The sequence below is a fragment of the Aotus nancymaae genome, unplaced genomic scaffold (genome assembly GCF_030222135.1).
Source record: "Aotus nancymaae isolate 86718 unplaced genomic scaffold, 86718_ANA_hifiasm-v0.15.2.pri h1tg000007l, whole genome shotgun sequence".
NCBI lineage: Eukaryota > Metazoa > Chordata > Mammalia > Primates > Aotidae > Aotus > Aotus nancymaae.
This window is the reverse complement of record NW_026988418.1, coordinates 30457699-30470883: the sequence shown is the minus strand read 5'-3', so window position 1 is coordinate 30470883 and position 13185 is coordinate 30457699. Positions and strand designations below refer to the sequence as shown.

General features: G+C 40.1%; 1 protein-coding gene across 6 annotated transcripts in view; it reads right to left on the bottom strand.

Moving 5' to 3' along the window:
• Nucleotides 1–4989: 4989 nt before the first annotated feature.
• The window catches only part of IL23R (interleukin 23 receptor), a 195734-nt gene continuing 187538 nt past the window's right edge, over nucleotides 4990–13185 (bottom strand). For 4 of the 6 annotated variants that reach the window (XM_064372482.1, XM_064372485.1, XM_064372484.1 and 1 more), the window contains 2 exons: nucleotides 9711–9801; nucleotides 4990–6658 (listed from right to left, as the gene is read on the bottom strand). In XM_064372482.1, the coding sequence (XP_064228552.1) occupies nucleotides 6005–6658; nucleotides 9711–9801 (745 nt within the window). In that variant the 3' untranslated portion in view covers nucleotides 4990–6004. The remainder of the gene's footprint in view (nucleotides 6659–9710; nucleotides 9802–13185) is intronic. The other 2 variants (XM_064372486.1, XM_064372487.1) reach the window with 2 other exon arrangements.

Genomic DNA, 13185 nt, shown 5'->3' with positions numbered 1-13185 from the left:
GAGAAAGTTCTGTACAATTCATGAATCAGAATCCAATTATTTTATATTGTTTTCATTCTTTTACCCAAGAGAGATTCATAAATTGTTTTTAATCACTTCATTTTAAACCAATAGTGTCTGCCAAATGGGTAACATTTCCCATTAAAACATCGTCTCCTATAATTGGTATAATTACTTCATAGAGAGATAAACCACAGCATAATTCCAGTCTTTGGGTTTATAAAATCTAATTATGTTCACAACACAATATTTTATTCTTAGTGATCTTAAAAAGAACATAAACTTGAACAAAGTCCAGACATTTATGGTAAAGTAATTGGGAGAAGCAAGTTAATTTTTGCCTGTAGTACTGCCTCTATTAGCAGCCTCTGACAGAAAGCCCTTTTTGCAGTCATGAATCTGAGTATAGGAAGGTTTGGTTCTGGTCCCATGAGCTGTGTTGACAGCCTGTGCCAAAGTGCAGAGTGTGGTTCAGTCCTCGAGTACAGGCTTCTCAAGGTTTGTCCAGGACCCCAGTCTCCTAAGTATAGAAGAGTGGAGCCCCCAGCCTCAGCTTTTCAATGTTGCTTCAGAGGCAAGTGTGGAGAAGAGAGCGGGAGAGGCAGAGGGCACAGATATGACCTCCAGCATCTGTTTCAACAGATTTGCTTTCATCCGTGTTACATTTGAGGATTCTGCAACAGATTACATTTTTTTCTTTTCTTTTTTTTGAGACAAGTCTCACTCTGTCACCCAGGCTGGAATGCAGTGGCAGGATCTTGGCTCACTGCAATCTCTGCCTCCCGGGTTCAAGCAATTCTCCTGCCTCAGCCTCCTGAGTAGCTTGGATTATGGGCAGGCACTGCCATGCCCGGCTAATTTTTGTATTTTTAGTAGAGATTGGGTTTCATCATGTTGGCCAGGCTGGTCTCGAACGCTTGACCTCAAATGATCTGCCCGCCTCAGCCTTCCAAAGTGCTGGCATTATAGGCATGAGCTAGTGCGCCTAGTCAACAGATTGCATTTGGAGAAAGGGAATCAACTGCTAAAATTTAATTTTAAAAACCTTTGCTCAATGCCATAGTCATGTGCTGTCTCTATGTCAAAGGGAGAATGACTAAAAATATAAGAATTAGCCGCTCAAGGGAACGTACCAGAAGGCCAAACAGCAATCCACATTACCTGAGAACCACAACTTAAAAACTCATAAGCCTCTCTTCAATACTATTTATAACTAAAAAGAAATCCTAATTTTAGGCTGGATGCAGTGGTTCATGCCTGTAATTCCCAGTACTTTGAGTCGTCAAGGCAGGAGGATTGCTTAAGCCCAGGAGTTTGAGACCAGGCCTGAGAAAAATGGTAAGACTGTTTCCACAAAAAATTTAAAACATAGCTGGGTATGGTGGTGTGCACTTGCTACTCAGGAGGCTGGGATAGGAGAATCGCTTGGGCCTGGGAGGTTGAGGCTGCAGTGAGCTGCAATTGTGCCACTACACTCCAGCCTGAGTGACGGAGCAATATATATATATATATTTAAGAAATTCCAATTAAACACACACACACCTGCACAGGTGCCAAGCAAACACCCCAAAACTGTACTTCACTTGCGCCTCCTCCTATGGTTTTATATAAGAAAAGAGAGGTAGACGGAAATATACTAGTACAGGAGGAAACGATATTCCTTCATCAGCATTAGTGTCTTCAAGAACTATGGCACTCCATTTTGCTTCAGCATTCCTAAGGATTAACTTGCCTTTCTTTCTTTGTATTTCTATTCCTTTCCTCCATCTGATTCATACCTTGAGAGGCTTTTTCTCTCTTTTTCTCTCTTCTTCCCTCCCCTTTACCCATATTAAGAAGCAGGACATGCCCATTCAGGAATCAGCAACTTAAAGATTGTGAGACTCAGAGAAAGAAAGTTAATAATAGGCCCAAGAGCTAGATAGAAAGATGAAAAGATATGCACTTATTCTCAGAATCTGCAGAAAATTCTGGCTTAAGAAGGTAAAGATGAGAGGTGAGGTGTGGTCAGGGTGGGAGGTAACTAGGGGCAAGGTGTACAGGAGGGAAAGAAGACATTAACCACTCAAGACTTTATAGAGGGAATTTGTCAGTGGCAAGCTGGCTCTTACCTGAGACTCAGATGAACATCAGTATCACTTCCTGGAAGTGATCTTTCCTGACCAACCAGTGTCAAGTGGCCAGCGAGTTGCTCTCTACCACATTATCCCATTTTACCTCTCTATACAGCACTTACTATCTGACATTTTCCTGAAGTTTTTTCTGCCTCTCTCCACCCCCTACCTCTGGCCTCTTCCCTACTAAAATGTAAGCTCCTTGGGGGCAATGACTTGTCCTAATTTACTGTCTGTCCCTTTTCCCTAGAATGTAAGCCCCAAGGCTGCAGGGATTGACTGGTTTTATTAACATCCATATCCTTCAAAGTGCCTTGCACATATAATAGTAAGGGCATTCAACAGTTCAATGAATACTTCTTAAATAAAAGGATTATAGAAAGAAACCCTTTCTCCCCCTGCAAAGGTTGCATTGTGATAAAGCAGCTTAAAATTTTCCCGAGTTGGGACAAAGGCAGGTACATTGCTCTCATTGCAGGTATAGTCTCAATTTCTAGTCCATTGGTACTGACAAGGGCTAATGGCAAAGACAGAATCAGAAGTGTCTCCTCTGTGCTGAACAGTGATGTGGGTTAAGTCACCACTGAAAGAGAAAGCAGCTTCCTTTCCACTCCAGGGGGCGAGAAGGAGGCACTGGCTGTAATGGAAGCATTTGCAGAAGATCAAATAATGCTGTAATCCTTTAAGCTTGATAAAAGCTTTTTTCATGTGTGATAGATGACAATTATGGTGAAACGTGCTATAAAAATATTCTTCACATGTTACCAGATGTCTTCATCAGGTCAGTGAACATCAAAGATTCAGTCTTTTGTTATTTTGATCTCCAAAGCTACCTGCTTCTTTGCTTCTTTATGATTCTCCTTTTGCAGAAGAATCAAGCAAAGGCATACGACAATTTACAAGTCAAGATATTTAAGATTAGCATTTCGTTAGTGATTCAAAATATATTGCTTTTAGAATATGCAAAGTATAACAAATATATACATATTTTAAGATAAACAGAATAGAGTTTCACATCAGGGATACATTTTTTTAAAACACTATGAATATCCTTTTAGAGCAAAATGGCCTTAGTAAATGATAAGAAGTAAAATAAAGAGGATTGTCAGTGCAAAAAAAGACAAATTCTGATGAATTACTTATACACTGGACATTAGTCTTGAGTGACCATATGATTTATCATCCAAATAAGGGATGCTTCTGAGAGTGAATGAGGGTGGTTACTGGTCATAATTAACACTGGGACAATGGACAAAAACCAGGGCAAACTCATTTTAGGGATACTTAATGACCATACAACTGCTTTCAGATTTTTGTAAAAAAAAAAAAGAAAGAAAGAAAAACAAAATAGCCTTATTTTCTAAAGACATAGTAAGCAACGAGTCTTTTTTAAATTAACTGCTTGCTTTTTCATAAAATTAAATGATTAAATATGAGTATGAATTGACAACTGCTAGAGGAGAAAAAGAAATTCAGTAGGTAACTTACCTATTTTAATGAATGCATGAGTTTTTATTTATTTTTTAGAGACGGGGTCTCGCTTTGCCGCTCCGGCACACGATCATTGATCATAGTGCACTGCAGTGTCACTCTTGAGCTCAAGTGTTCCTTCTGCCTCAGCCTCCTGAGTAGCTAGGACTACAGGCATGAATTTACATGCCCTGCTCTACCCTATTTTAAATTGTTCCAATTATTCAAAAAAGTTGTCCTTGCCCATAAATGTTAATCACCATAGGAAAATCTGCTGGGTAACATTTCTCAGCTTAAAATATGCAGTTAATCACCTTTCCACATTGATCTCAAGATAGATCTCATCTCCCACCCCAGTTCTTTTTTTTTTTTTTTTGAAACGGAGTTTCGCTCTTGTTACCCAGGCCGGAGTGTAATGGCGCGATCTCGGCTCGGCGCGATCTCGGCTCACCGCAACCTCCGCCTCCTGGGTTCAGGCAATTCTCCTATCTCAGCCTCCTGAGTAGCTGGGATTACAGGCACGCGCCACCATGTCCAGCTAATTTTTTGTATTTTTAGTAGAGACGGGGTTTCACCATGTTGACCAAGATGGTCTCGATCTCTTGACCTCGTGATCCACCCACCTCGGCCTCCCAAAGTGCTGGGATTACAGGCGTGAGCCACCGCGCCCGGCCCCCAATTCTTAAAGACTGTGGCCGCCGGGCGCAGTGGCTCAAGCCTGTAATCCCAGCACTTTGGGAGGCCGAGGCGGGTGGATCACGAGGTCAAGAGATCGAGACCATCCTGGTCAACATGGTGAAACCCCGTCTCTACTAATACAAAAAAAATTAGCTGGGCATGGTGGCGCGTACCTGTAATCCCAGCTACTTAGGAGGCTGAGGCAGGAGAATTGCCTGAACCCAGGAGGCGGAGGTTGCGGTGAGCCGAGATCGCGCCGAGCCGAGATCGCGCCATTGCACTCCGGCCTGGGTAACAAGAGCAAAAACTCCGTCTCAAAAAAAAAAAAAAAAAAAAGACTGTGGCCATAAGAAGCACTGCTTGGGAGGCTTCTGAGGCACGGTACAGCTCAGCAGAAAGGACTGTTCTGACTGGCTAGTGATATCTGCAGGAGACATGGAATATAAGACAATGGTAGGTTGAGCAAGTATTTGCCATCAAAACAGGTACTGAACAAACATCTGTTTTAACAACAATTTTCTAACATATATCTAGTATGTAACAAAAAAATTACATCTTGGTAATCCTGCATCTGTTACCTCTCATAGGTTCTACCATAGTGTAAATAATATCCCAACTATGCCACAGGAAAACAAGGCCATCACTCTTAACAAATCACACTAAGATCAAATCCCTAATACCTGAAAAAGTAGAGGGGAAAAAATAATACAGCAAATGGCTAATTAACTTCTCTTCTGTTTCTAGTCTTCATTTATTTTGTCATTTGGGGCTATATTTTTTATCTACTCAAGAGAATTTTAAGTGATAAAATGAAAATTAAACTTGCCTCTCCCTTTGCAAGCAAAATTTTTTTTTAATTTTAGATAGAGTTTTGCTCTTGTTACCCAGGCTGGACGGCAGAAGTGCAATCTTAGCTCACTGCAACCTCCGCCTTTCTGGTTCAAGCAATTCTCCTGCCTCAGCCGCCCGAGTAGCTGGGATTACAAGTGCCCCGCCACCATGCCCCCACTAATTTTTGTAGTTTTGGTAGAGATAAGGTTTCAGCACATTGTCCAGGCTGGTCTTGAATTCCTGAAATCAGGTGATCCATCCATCTCAGCCTCCCAAAGTGCTGGGATTAAAGGTGTGAGCCACCACGCCCAGCCTAATTCTATTTTAAAGGACAATTTTCAGAATGTATTTTACTACCAGATATTTTGCATGATTTATCCTTTCTTTATACAATAGAGAGCTGTTTTGCATCTTTCAGTGAGGGAAAATAAAGAGGAAATAGGTGATGCTTTATAAAAAATATGGGAGGTATCCAAATAATGCTGTTTTTGTGCCTGTGTGAACATGAAGCATGTTCTGCCTTCAGATCTTAATTCTCTAATTTTAAGAAATGAGGCAGTTTGATTTTCAGTAGCTTTGAAATAGGAAAAAAAAAAAAAAGAAATGAGGCAGAAGAATGGCTAAAATTAAAAGGCTGTGGAGCTCCTGGAATTTTCACATGTTGATGGTAGGAGCACAGAATGTCATTATTCTGGAAACGAGATTGGTAGAACTGAAACATATGCTTATCATGAGGCCCAGCAACCCCCCACCTAGGTATTCATCCAAGGGAAATGAAAACATGTGTCCACATGAAGATTTGTATGAGGATAAATTTTTTCAAAAACAAGCTGAATTACATTTCTATTGAAGGAAAAACTCAAGTTCAGATTTCAAAGCAGCTTTGGCATATTGATTTTGACCTTACAGCTCTACTTTTCCAAGAGTGAAATCCTATTGAAGTGGCTTTCCAAAATATTTTGTGGAAAGTAAGAATTAGTAGATGGCAACTCCTCATTCAGGATCCCCAAACAGGAGACAAATTCATCAGGAAGCAGGGTCTGTTCTGGAATAGTTTCATTGGGTGAATCATTTTCCAAAAGCGTGGTGGGTTCCTCCTCTACTGAGTTTTGTATGTCAGGAGGACTGCATTCTCCTTGATTTAATATGAGGCTTAATTCTTCAAGAAATAGTGTGTTGCTCAGTGAATTCACACTTGAGACAGAAAAAGCAAAATTAGTATGCTTTTTTAACCTGGGATTATTTCCTAAGTCTAAGGAATCAAATGGTGGTTTAAGTGTTAAGGAAGTGATTTCATCATTATTGCTGAGATGGTTTCCTCCAGGCAGAAAATTTGAAATTTGGGGTTTATATCCAGTGTTGAGATCAGGAATATACACAACCGTAGTATTGTCGAATAGCGAGTTTTGAAGGTAGTCTCTTGTCTCCGGGGGTCCTGTATTCTTTTCCTTCTTGTAGTCTGTAGGCCTGTGTTGTGGGATAAAGATTTCGCTTATCTCTGTAATCATGGGATCAACATATAGGACCTGTTCACTGGAATTATTATTCATAAGTTCACTTTTTTCCTAGGAAAGAAAGACATTGTTTTATTTTACAAAAGACATTTAAAAGAACCACCTGGATCATTGAATGAGGACTGGAATTTTGTTTTCTTTCCACTTTCCTTTCTCCCTCCCTTTTCTCACATTGTTTATTTTCCCATATGATTTCCTCCTTTTGTCTTCTGTTACCCTGCTTGCTTCCAAATCTTTATTAAATTCTGCATGAGGAGACTGAAGAAAAGGAATAATAAAAATAATCCACTTCTTAAGCACACTTCTCGGTTTAAAAGTTTTAAAGAGAAAAGGTGAGTCTTACATATTAGCTTATTACTTAATTTTAGAGCCTTTTAAAAGTTGGTCTTCTGAGGCGGGAGAATCGCTTGAACCTGGGAGGTGGAGGCTGCAATGAGCTGAGATCGCACCACTGCACTCCAGCCTGGTCCACCTCACCCACCCTGTGACACTGTCTTTCATAGTCCTCTCACATTGCTTTTCTCAAATTGCTTTTCTCAAAATGACACTGTCTCAAAAAAAAAAAGATCTTAGAAACGTGTTATAATATTTCTTAACATTAAAAGTATATTATTATTATTATTATTATTTTTGAGACGGAGTTTCACTCGTTACCCAGGCTGGAGTGCACTGGCGCGATTTCGGCTCACCGCAACCTCCGCCTCCTGGGTTCAGGCAATTCTCCTGCCTCGGCCTCCCGAGTAGCTGGGACTACAGGCACGCGCCACCATGCCCAGCTAATTTTTTGTATTTTTAGTAGAGACGGGGTTTCACCATGTTGACCAGGATGGTCTCGATCTCTTGACCTCGTGATCCACCCGCCTCGGCCTCCCAAAGTGCTGGGAATACAGGCGCGAGCCACCGCGCCCGGCCTATTTCTTATTACAAGAAAATACTTTGTTGCTTAAATTAAAAACAGGTTGAGGAGAATCCTATTTTTCTTATATACTGAGAATGAGCATGTGACAAATGCTTGCTGCTGAGGTTCTAAAGGTGTACAGTGGCTGGGAACAGTAGCTCAGGCCTGCAACACCAGCATTTTTAGGCCAAGGCAGGCAGATCACTTGAGACCAGGAGTTCAAGACCAGCCTGGCCAACATGGTGAAACCCCATCTCTACTAAAAATACAAAAATTAGCCAGGCACGGTAGCGCAAGCCTGGAGTCCCCCTTACTCAGGAGGCTGAGGCAGAATTGCTTGATCCCGGGAGGCAGAGGTTATGTAAGCGGAGTTCGCGCCACTGCACTCCAGCCTGGGTGACAAAGCAAGACTCTGTCTCAAAACAAAAAATAACAAACAAACAAATAAATAAAGGTGTATAGCTACTCACAATTCAGACATGTCTGTGATGATCAAGAAGGTAGGTGAAGGTTTTAGCCTGATGAATTTTCTGGGCAATAAATGGACTTGAGGCCTTCCAGCAGATGGCTGGCCTTCCTGGCCAAACTGTCACCCAACACAATTATAAAATTATAGCCCCCTGTTATGGACTGAATGTTTATGTGCCCTCTCCTCAGCCCCACTCATGGTGAAGCCAGTGCGATGATATTTGAAAGTTGAGCCTTTGGATGGTATTTAGGTCACCAGGGTGGAGCTCTCATGAATGGGATTTGTGAAGAAGAGAGGAGAGAGATGATCTCTCTGCCAATGTGTGACGGCAGCTGTCCACAAGATAGCCCTCACTAGCAAGTGAATTGACTGGTTCCTTGATCATGGACTTCCCAGCCTCCAGCACTGTGACAAATACATGTTTGTTGTTTAAGCCACCCAAGCAGACTAAGACACCATTCCTTAGTCTCTTAGGCAGAAAAGAACACCTTATCTGAGGGAAACCCTAAGGTTTGCCTCTAATTCCAGGAGACCAGAATAGGAAAGGAGTTTAGCAAAGAGGGAAATCTTGAATAATGAGACATGAAGTGTCATTCCAATTTTCTTCAGGCCCAGCCTTCTTAGGGAGTTTGCCAGGTTTTGGTAAGAATAGTACATTGGGCGTTGCTTCATCAAAAAGCTTGTTGTGAGAAGTGGCTAGAGTAATGCTGGAATGGTGAATGGATCAGATCACAGAAGTCTTATGTTACAGAACTCAGACTTCATTCTGTTGACCAGTTGTCTCTGAACTTTTAAAAAGTATTTTATTTTTATCCTAGAAACCTTTTGTTCAAATGACATGAAGCTGGGGAGTTAGCTAATAGGCTCACCAGAGCTTGAAACCGAGCTACTTCTATTTGTTTTACAAACACTTCATCTCCTTACCCAGCATGCCACTCTAACCCCCAGATGTCCTCCTGACTTTGAATTCCCTGTTTCTCCTGAGCAGCTTCTCATCTTTCAGTGTTTCTTCTCCGCTCCCATCACGTTTGGGCTCATTTCTATCATTGCACTTACATCACTGCATTGCGAGGCTTGGATGATGTGCTTGTCCCTTGGACTGTGTTTTGAGCCCCTTGGCGGGGGCGGGGGGGTATCAGGAACACACACACAGTTGTTCCTTCCCTCCTTTATAGCCAGTGAAGTCCCTGTATCCTTAGAGTTTTCCTGGCGTGTGGCCTTCTTTTTGCCAGAACGGAAACCTAGCCCACCCCCGTGACACTACTGCTCACAGTTCTCTCACACTGCTTTTCTGAAATTCCATTGGGTCTAACGAGTAAAACGATGCCCTTGTTGGGCTCCACCTGGTTCTCCATCTCATGTGAAACAGAAGTCCTTTGAGTCTTCAAGGCTTACTTCATTCAGCTTTTCTTCCCTACTCCCTCTGTTCCTGAAGACATCTACCAATTGCGTGGTCACCAGGTGACTCGTGCACCGGGCCCACAATCTTCCACTTCACTTTTCCCTTTTTGAACAGCTTTGTTTCTTTATTTCTTCTCTGCCTTCCTTCCCCAAATCTATCATCTCATCTCTTTTAAGTAGGGTTTGAAATATGTACAATTTTGTTTTTACTTATGTATATATGCTTATGTTAATATGTATACACATTTATTTATTTGAATGGAAATTCTATTCTAATTAGACGGCACTCTTGGTCTCAGTGGCCACCCAGTTTTTGTTGGATGATGTTAGGTTACCTGCAGCATTTTCACAGCATTGCTGTTTTTCATATTAGGAATATCTTCATAAAGCCACTTTGGTATTAAAAATAAGATTCGTCTTTTAATTCTAAAAAACAAAATTGACACATTAGAAGAAGCAGGCAATAGAATAATTCTAATTGTAGAATAACATATACATTTTATTCTAGTTGACTTCATGTATATTGAAAAATCAAATTTTCTAGGTCGGGCACAGTGGCTCACACCTATAATCCTAGCACTTTGGGAGGTCAGGGTGGGAGGACCACTTGAGTTCAGGAGTTCAAGACTAGACTGGGTAACTTATCAAGACCCCGTCTCTACAGAATATTAAAAAATTAGCTGGGTGTGGTGGTGCATGCCTGTTGTCCCAGCTACTTGGGAGGCTGAGGTGGAAAGATCACTTGAGCCTGGGAGATCAAGGCTGCAGTGAGCTATGATGATGCCACTGCACTCACTCTGGGTGACAGAGTGAGATCCTGACTAAAAAAAATAATAATAATAATTTTAAAAAAATCAAACTTTCTGATGCAGAAGCTAAAGTTTTCATTGCTTATTTAATGAAAATTAAGTGGGAAATTGTGTCATTATCTTTTCAGATTTTCCTCTCATCTCTATTGCTCTGATTCTTTTTTTAATGAGCAGAAACATTTCAAAACACTCACACTAGATTCAAGATAAGTAGGAGGACCACCCTGGCAGTGAAACTGTGTACATATTAAATGGAGCAAACTATTATAACCAGAAGATACCCATGTGGGAAAGCTTGAAAAACTTAAGGGATATTTTGTAGAACTTTCCAAGGTGACCATAACTACTGAATATTTAAAAAGAGAATGTTACATAATACAGCCCTAAAAATTAAACTCTTCTAATTCTAGATTTTGTAATTATTTCAAATAGGGTTGTAATGATGGTGGCAGCTCCAAACTTTCTTTACATGAATGGAGAAGGAGGCTGGGGAATGTGTCTTGCAGTTGTGTGGCATAGTAAGAAGTGGTTTCTACCTAGACAGTGTGTTTATTAAGGATCAGTGGGGCAGGGTTTTGGAAAGAAAAAGGAGAAGCCATAAATATCCCACTTCTTCCCCAAGCTATCTGTTAGCACTGCCATTGTGTTTAAAAGCACTCTCTGCATTGAGGGTACAAATTGGGTTGGGAGAAAAGGTCGTATTAACAACTTAGAAGAGACTAAATTGATCTCAGACACCTTTTTACCTATTAACAATGGACCTGTTAGCAACAGATCAGACTTATTTGTTTAAACAGGTTCTCTAAGGACCTGTACTAAATAACAACCAAAATGGCTGAGTGAACTTCCGCTAGCCCAATTTGACCTTGGACTTTAGAGTAAAAATTATTTCTTTACTCATTTTTATATAATGCTTTATGATTCTGTTTTTTTTGGTTTGTTTACTAATTCACACTCTCTATATTTAAAATTAGACCAAATTAGTAAGTTCATTCTATTGGAGTAAAGTTTTTATACAGCACGCTGATACAGTGAGAATATGTGTGTGTGTGTGTGTGTGTGTGTGTGTGTGTGTGTGTGTGTGTGTATGTATATATATTTACCCACTCTTGGTTTTATTATATTTAAAATGTTTTGGGCCGGGCACATTGGCTCACACCTGTAATCCCAACATTTTGGGAGGCCAAGGTGAGCAGATCACTTGAGGCCAGGAGTTCAAGACCAGCCTGGCCAACATGGTGAAATCCCATTTTTGCCAAAAAGTACAAAAATTAGTTGGGTGTGGTGATGTGCACCTGTATTCCCAGCTACTGGGGAGGCTGAGACACAAGAATCACTTGAACCCAGGAGGTGGAGGTTACAGTGAGCCAAGATTGTACCACTGCATTCTAGCATGGAGGACACAGCAAGATCCTGTCTCAGAATAACAATAATAAAAATAAAATAAAATAAAATAAAATAAATAAATAAATGAAATGTTTTGCCTTCTGTTGCTCACTTCTGTTTCTGAACTAAGGCTTTGATAGATAATGAATAGTTGTATTAAATAAAAGTATATGTTCAAATGTAAAATAAATATATTGGAATCATCTCTTGTTTTATCTTGTTTGAAAAGAGTACTTATTTAAATGATTTAATGAGCAAAGAATTGCCCTATTTCCTCCTTTGTTATTACAACCTCAAAAGTAGTTTTTAGGTTATTCTTAGTTACAAACTTAGTGTTATTAAACTTTAACTCTAAGACATGTTCAGATAAGATAAACATTGATTTTTTATGGAGTATTAATTTGAACATTAAGATACTTCAAGGGACTTTATAATCAAGTATATTTTAAAACAGCCTCAAATAAAATTCCAATTAGTTTGCCTTTCTCACAAGGATATTAGAGATATGTTTATTAATGTGTAATTTAAGTTTTGAAATATTAAGTTCTGAGGGAAAAACCTATGTAGGTAAGAAATCATTGATAGACTTTATCTAGAGTAGCTCATTTAAAATCTTTCTACTGCATTTGATTATAAATTTAAAAGAAAGAAAGATTATTTAATAAAGCAAATGATGGCAAGAAGGAGAAACTCAGTGCCAATTTGGCAAAGAACATTTGAGTCAAAAGTTGTGAGCTATTGGACATACTGGGGAACTGCCACACCAAACAACTCTAGTCTATCAGCAGCTTAGAAACTCCATGCATCACTAAAATTTAGAAAACCAAGGGTCTTGCTTTTCTCAAAGTCTCATTTTAAATAACTAAGTGTAGATCTTTTCTGATACCATCATGGGAGGGGAAAAAACTGAAGGGGGCCAAGAGTAAGGGGCTTTGGGGCTGAATGCTAAAACACCAACACAATTGGAAACAAACTGATAAGTTTAAAAGTTGTCACACTTCTCTTCACGCTGATTCAAGCTGATTTGTTTGGGTGAGATTTAAGGGTTAAAGCAAAGTAAATATGGCCTGAGAAGGAGTTCATACTTCCATATTTGAGTCCTTGTGGATGAACTGTAACCTAGCTTAACAGGCAGACAAGAGTGAAAACCTGACTTAGCAGTATGTGTCTATAACAATAACTGAGGCTTACCCAATCCCAGAGGCCATACTTCAACCACTCATAGACTGTTAAGTGTTCAAACTGTGTTCAAATAAGGCAAATGCCAACCTGTAACAAGCAAGGTACCTGTTGGACCCATTTGTGTCCTTTGATCTCTCAAAGTGGCTGGGATCATGGTAAGTTCTCTCTCAGATTTCAGAGCTCCATGGATTTGTGTTTTGAACTCTCCAAGTTTTTTTGAGCGAATTTCTGTTCCAAACAGGGTTTGGAAGTCACAACAGAAACTAGACTGGGTCTAGGATAGGATATGATCAGTAATTAACTGACCTGGATCCAGTTAGAGGCCTCTTACATTTGACTAGGTCAGAAAGAAACTGGTAGTAAATGGTAGTACTGCAAGGGTTGTAAAATTTGGCATTTAGAAATTCACAGGGATTTTTGTTTTCTACCCCTT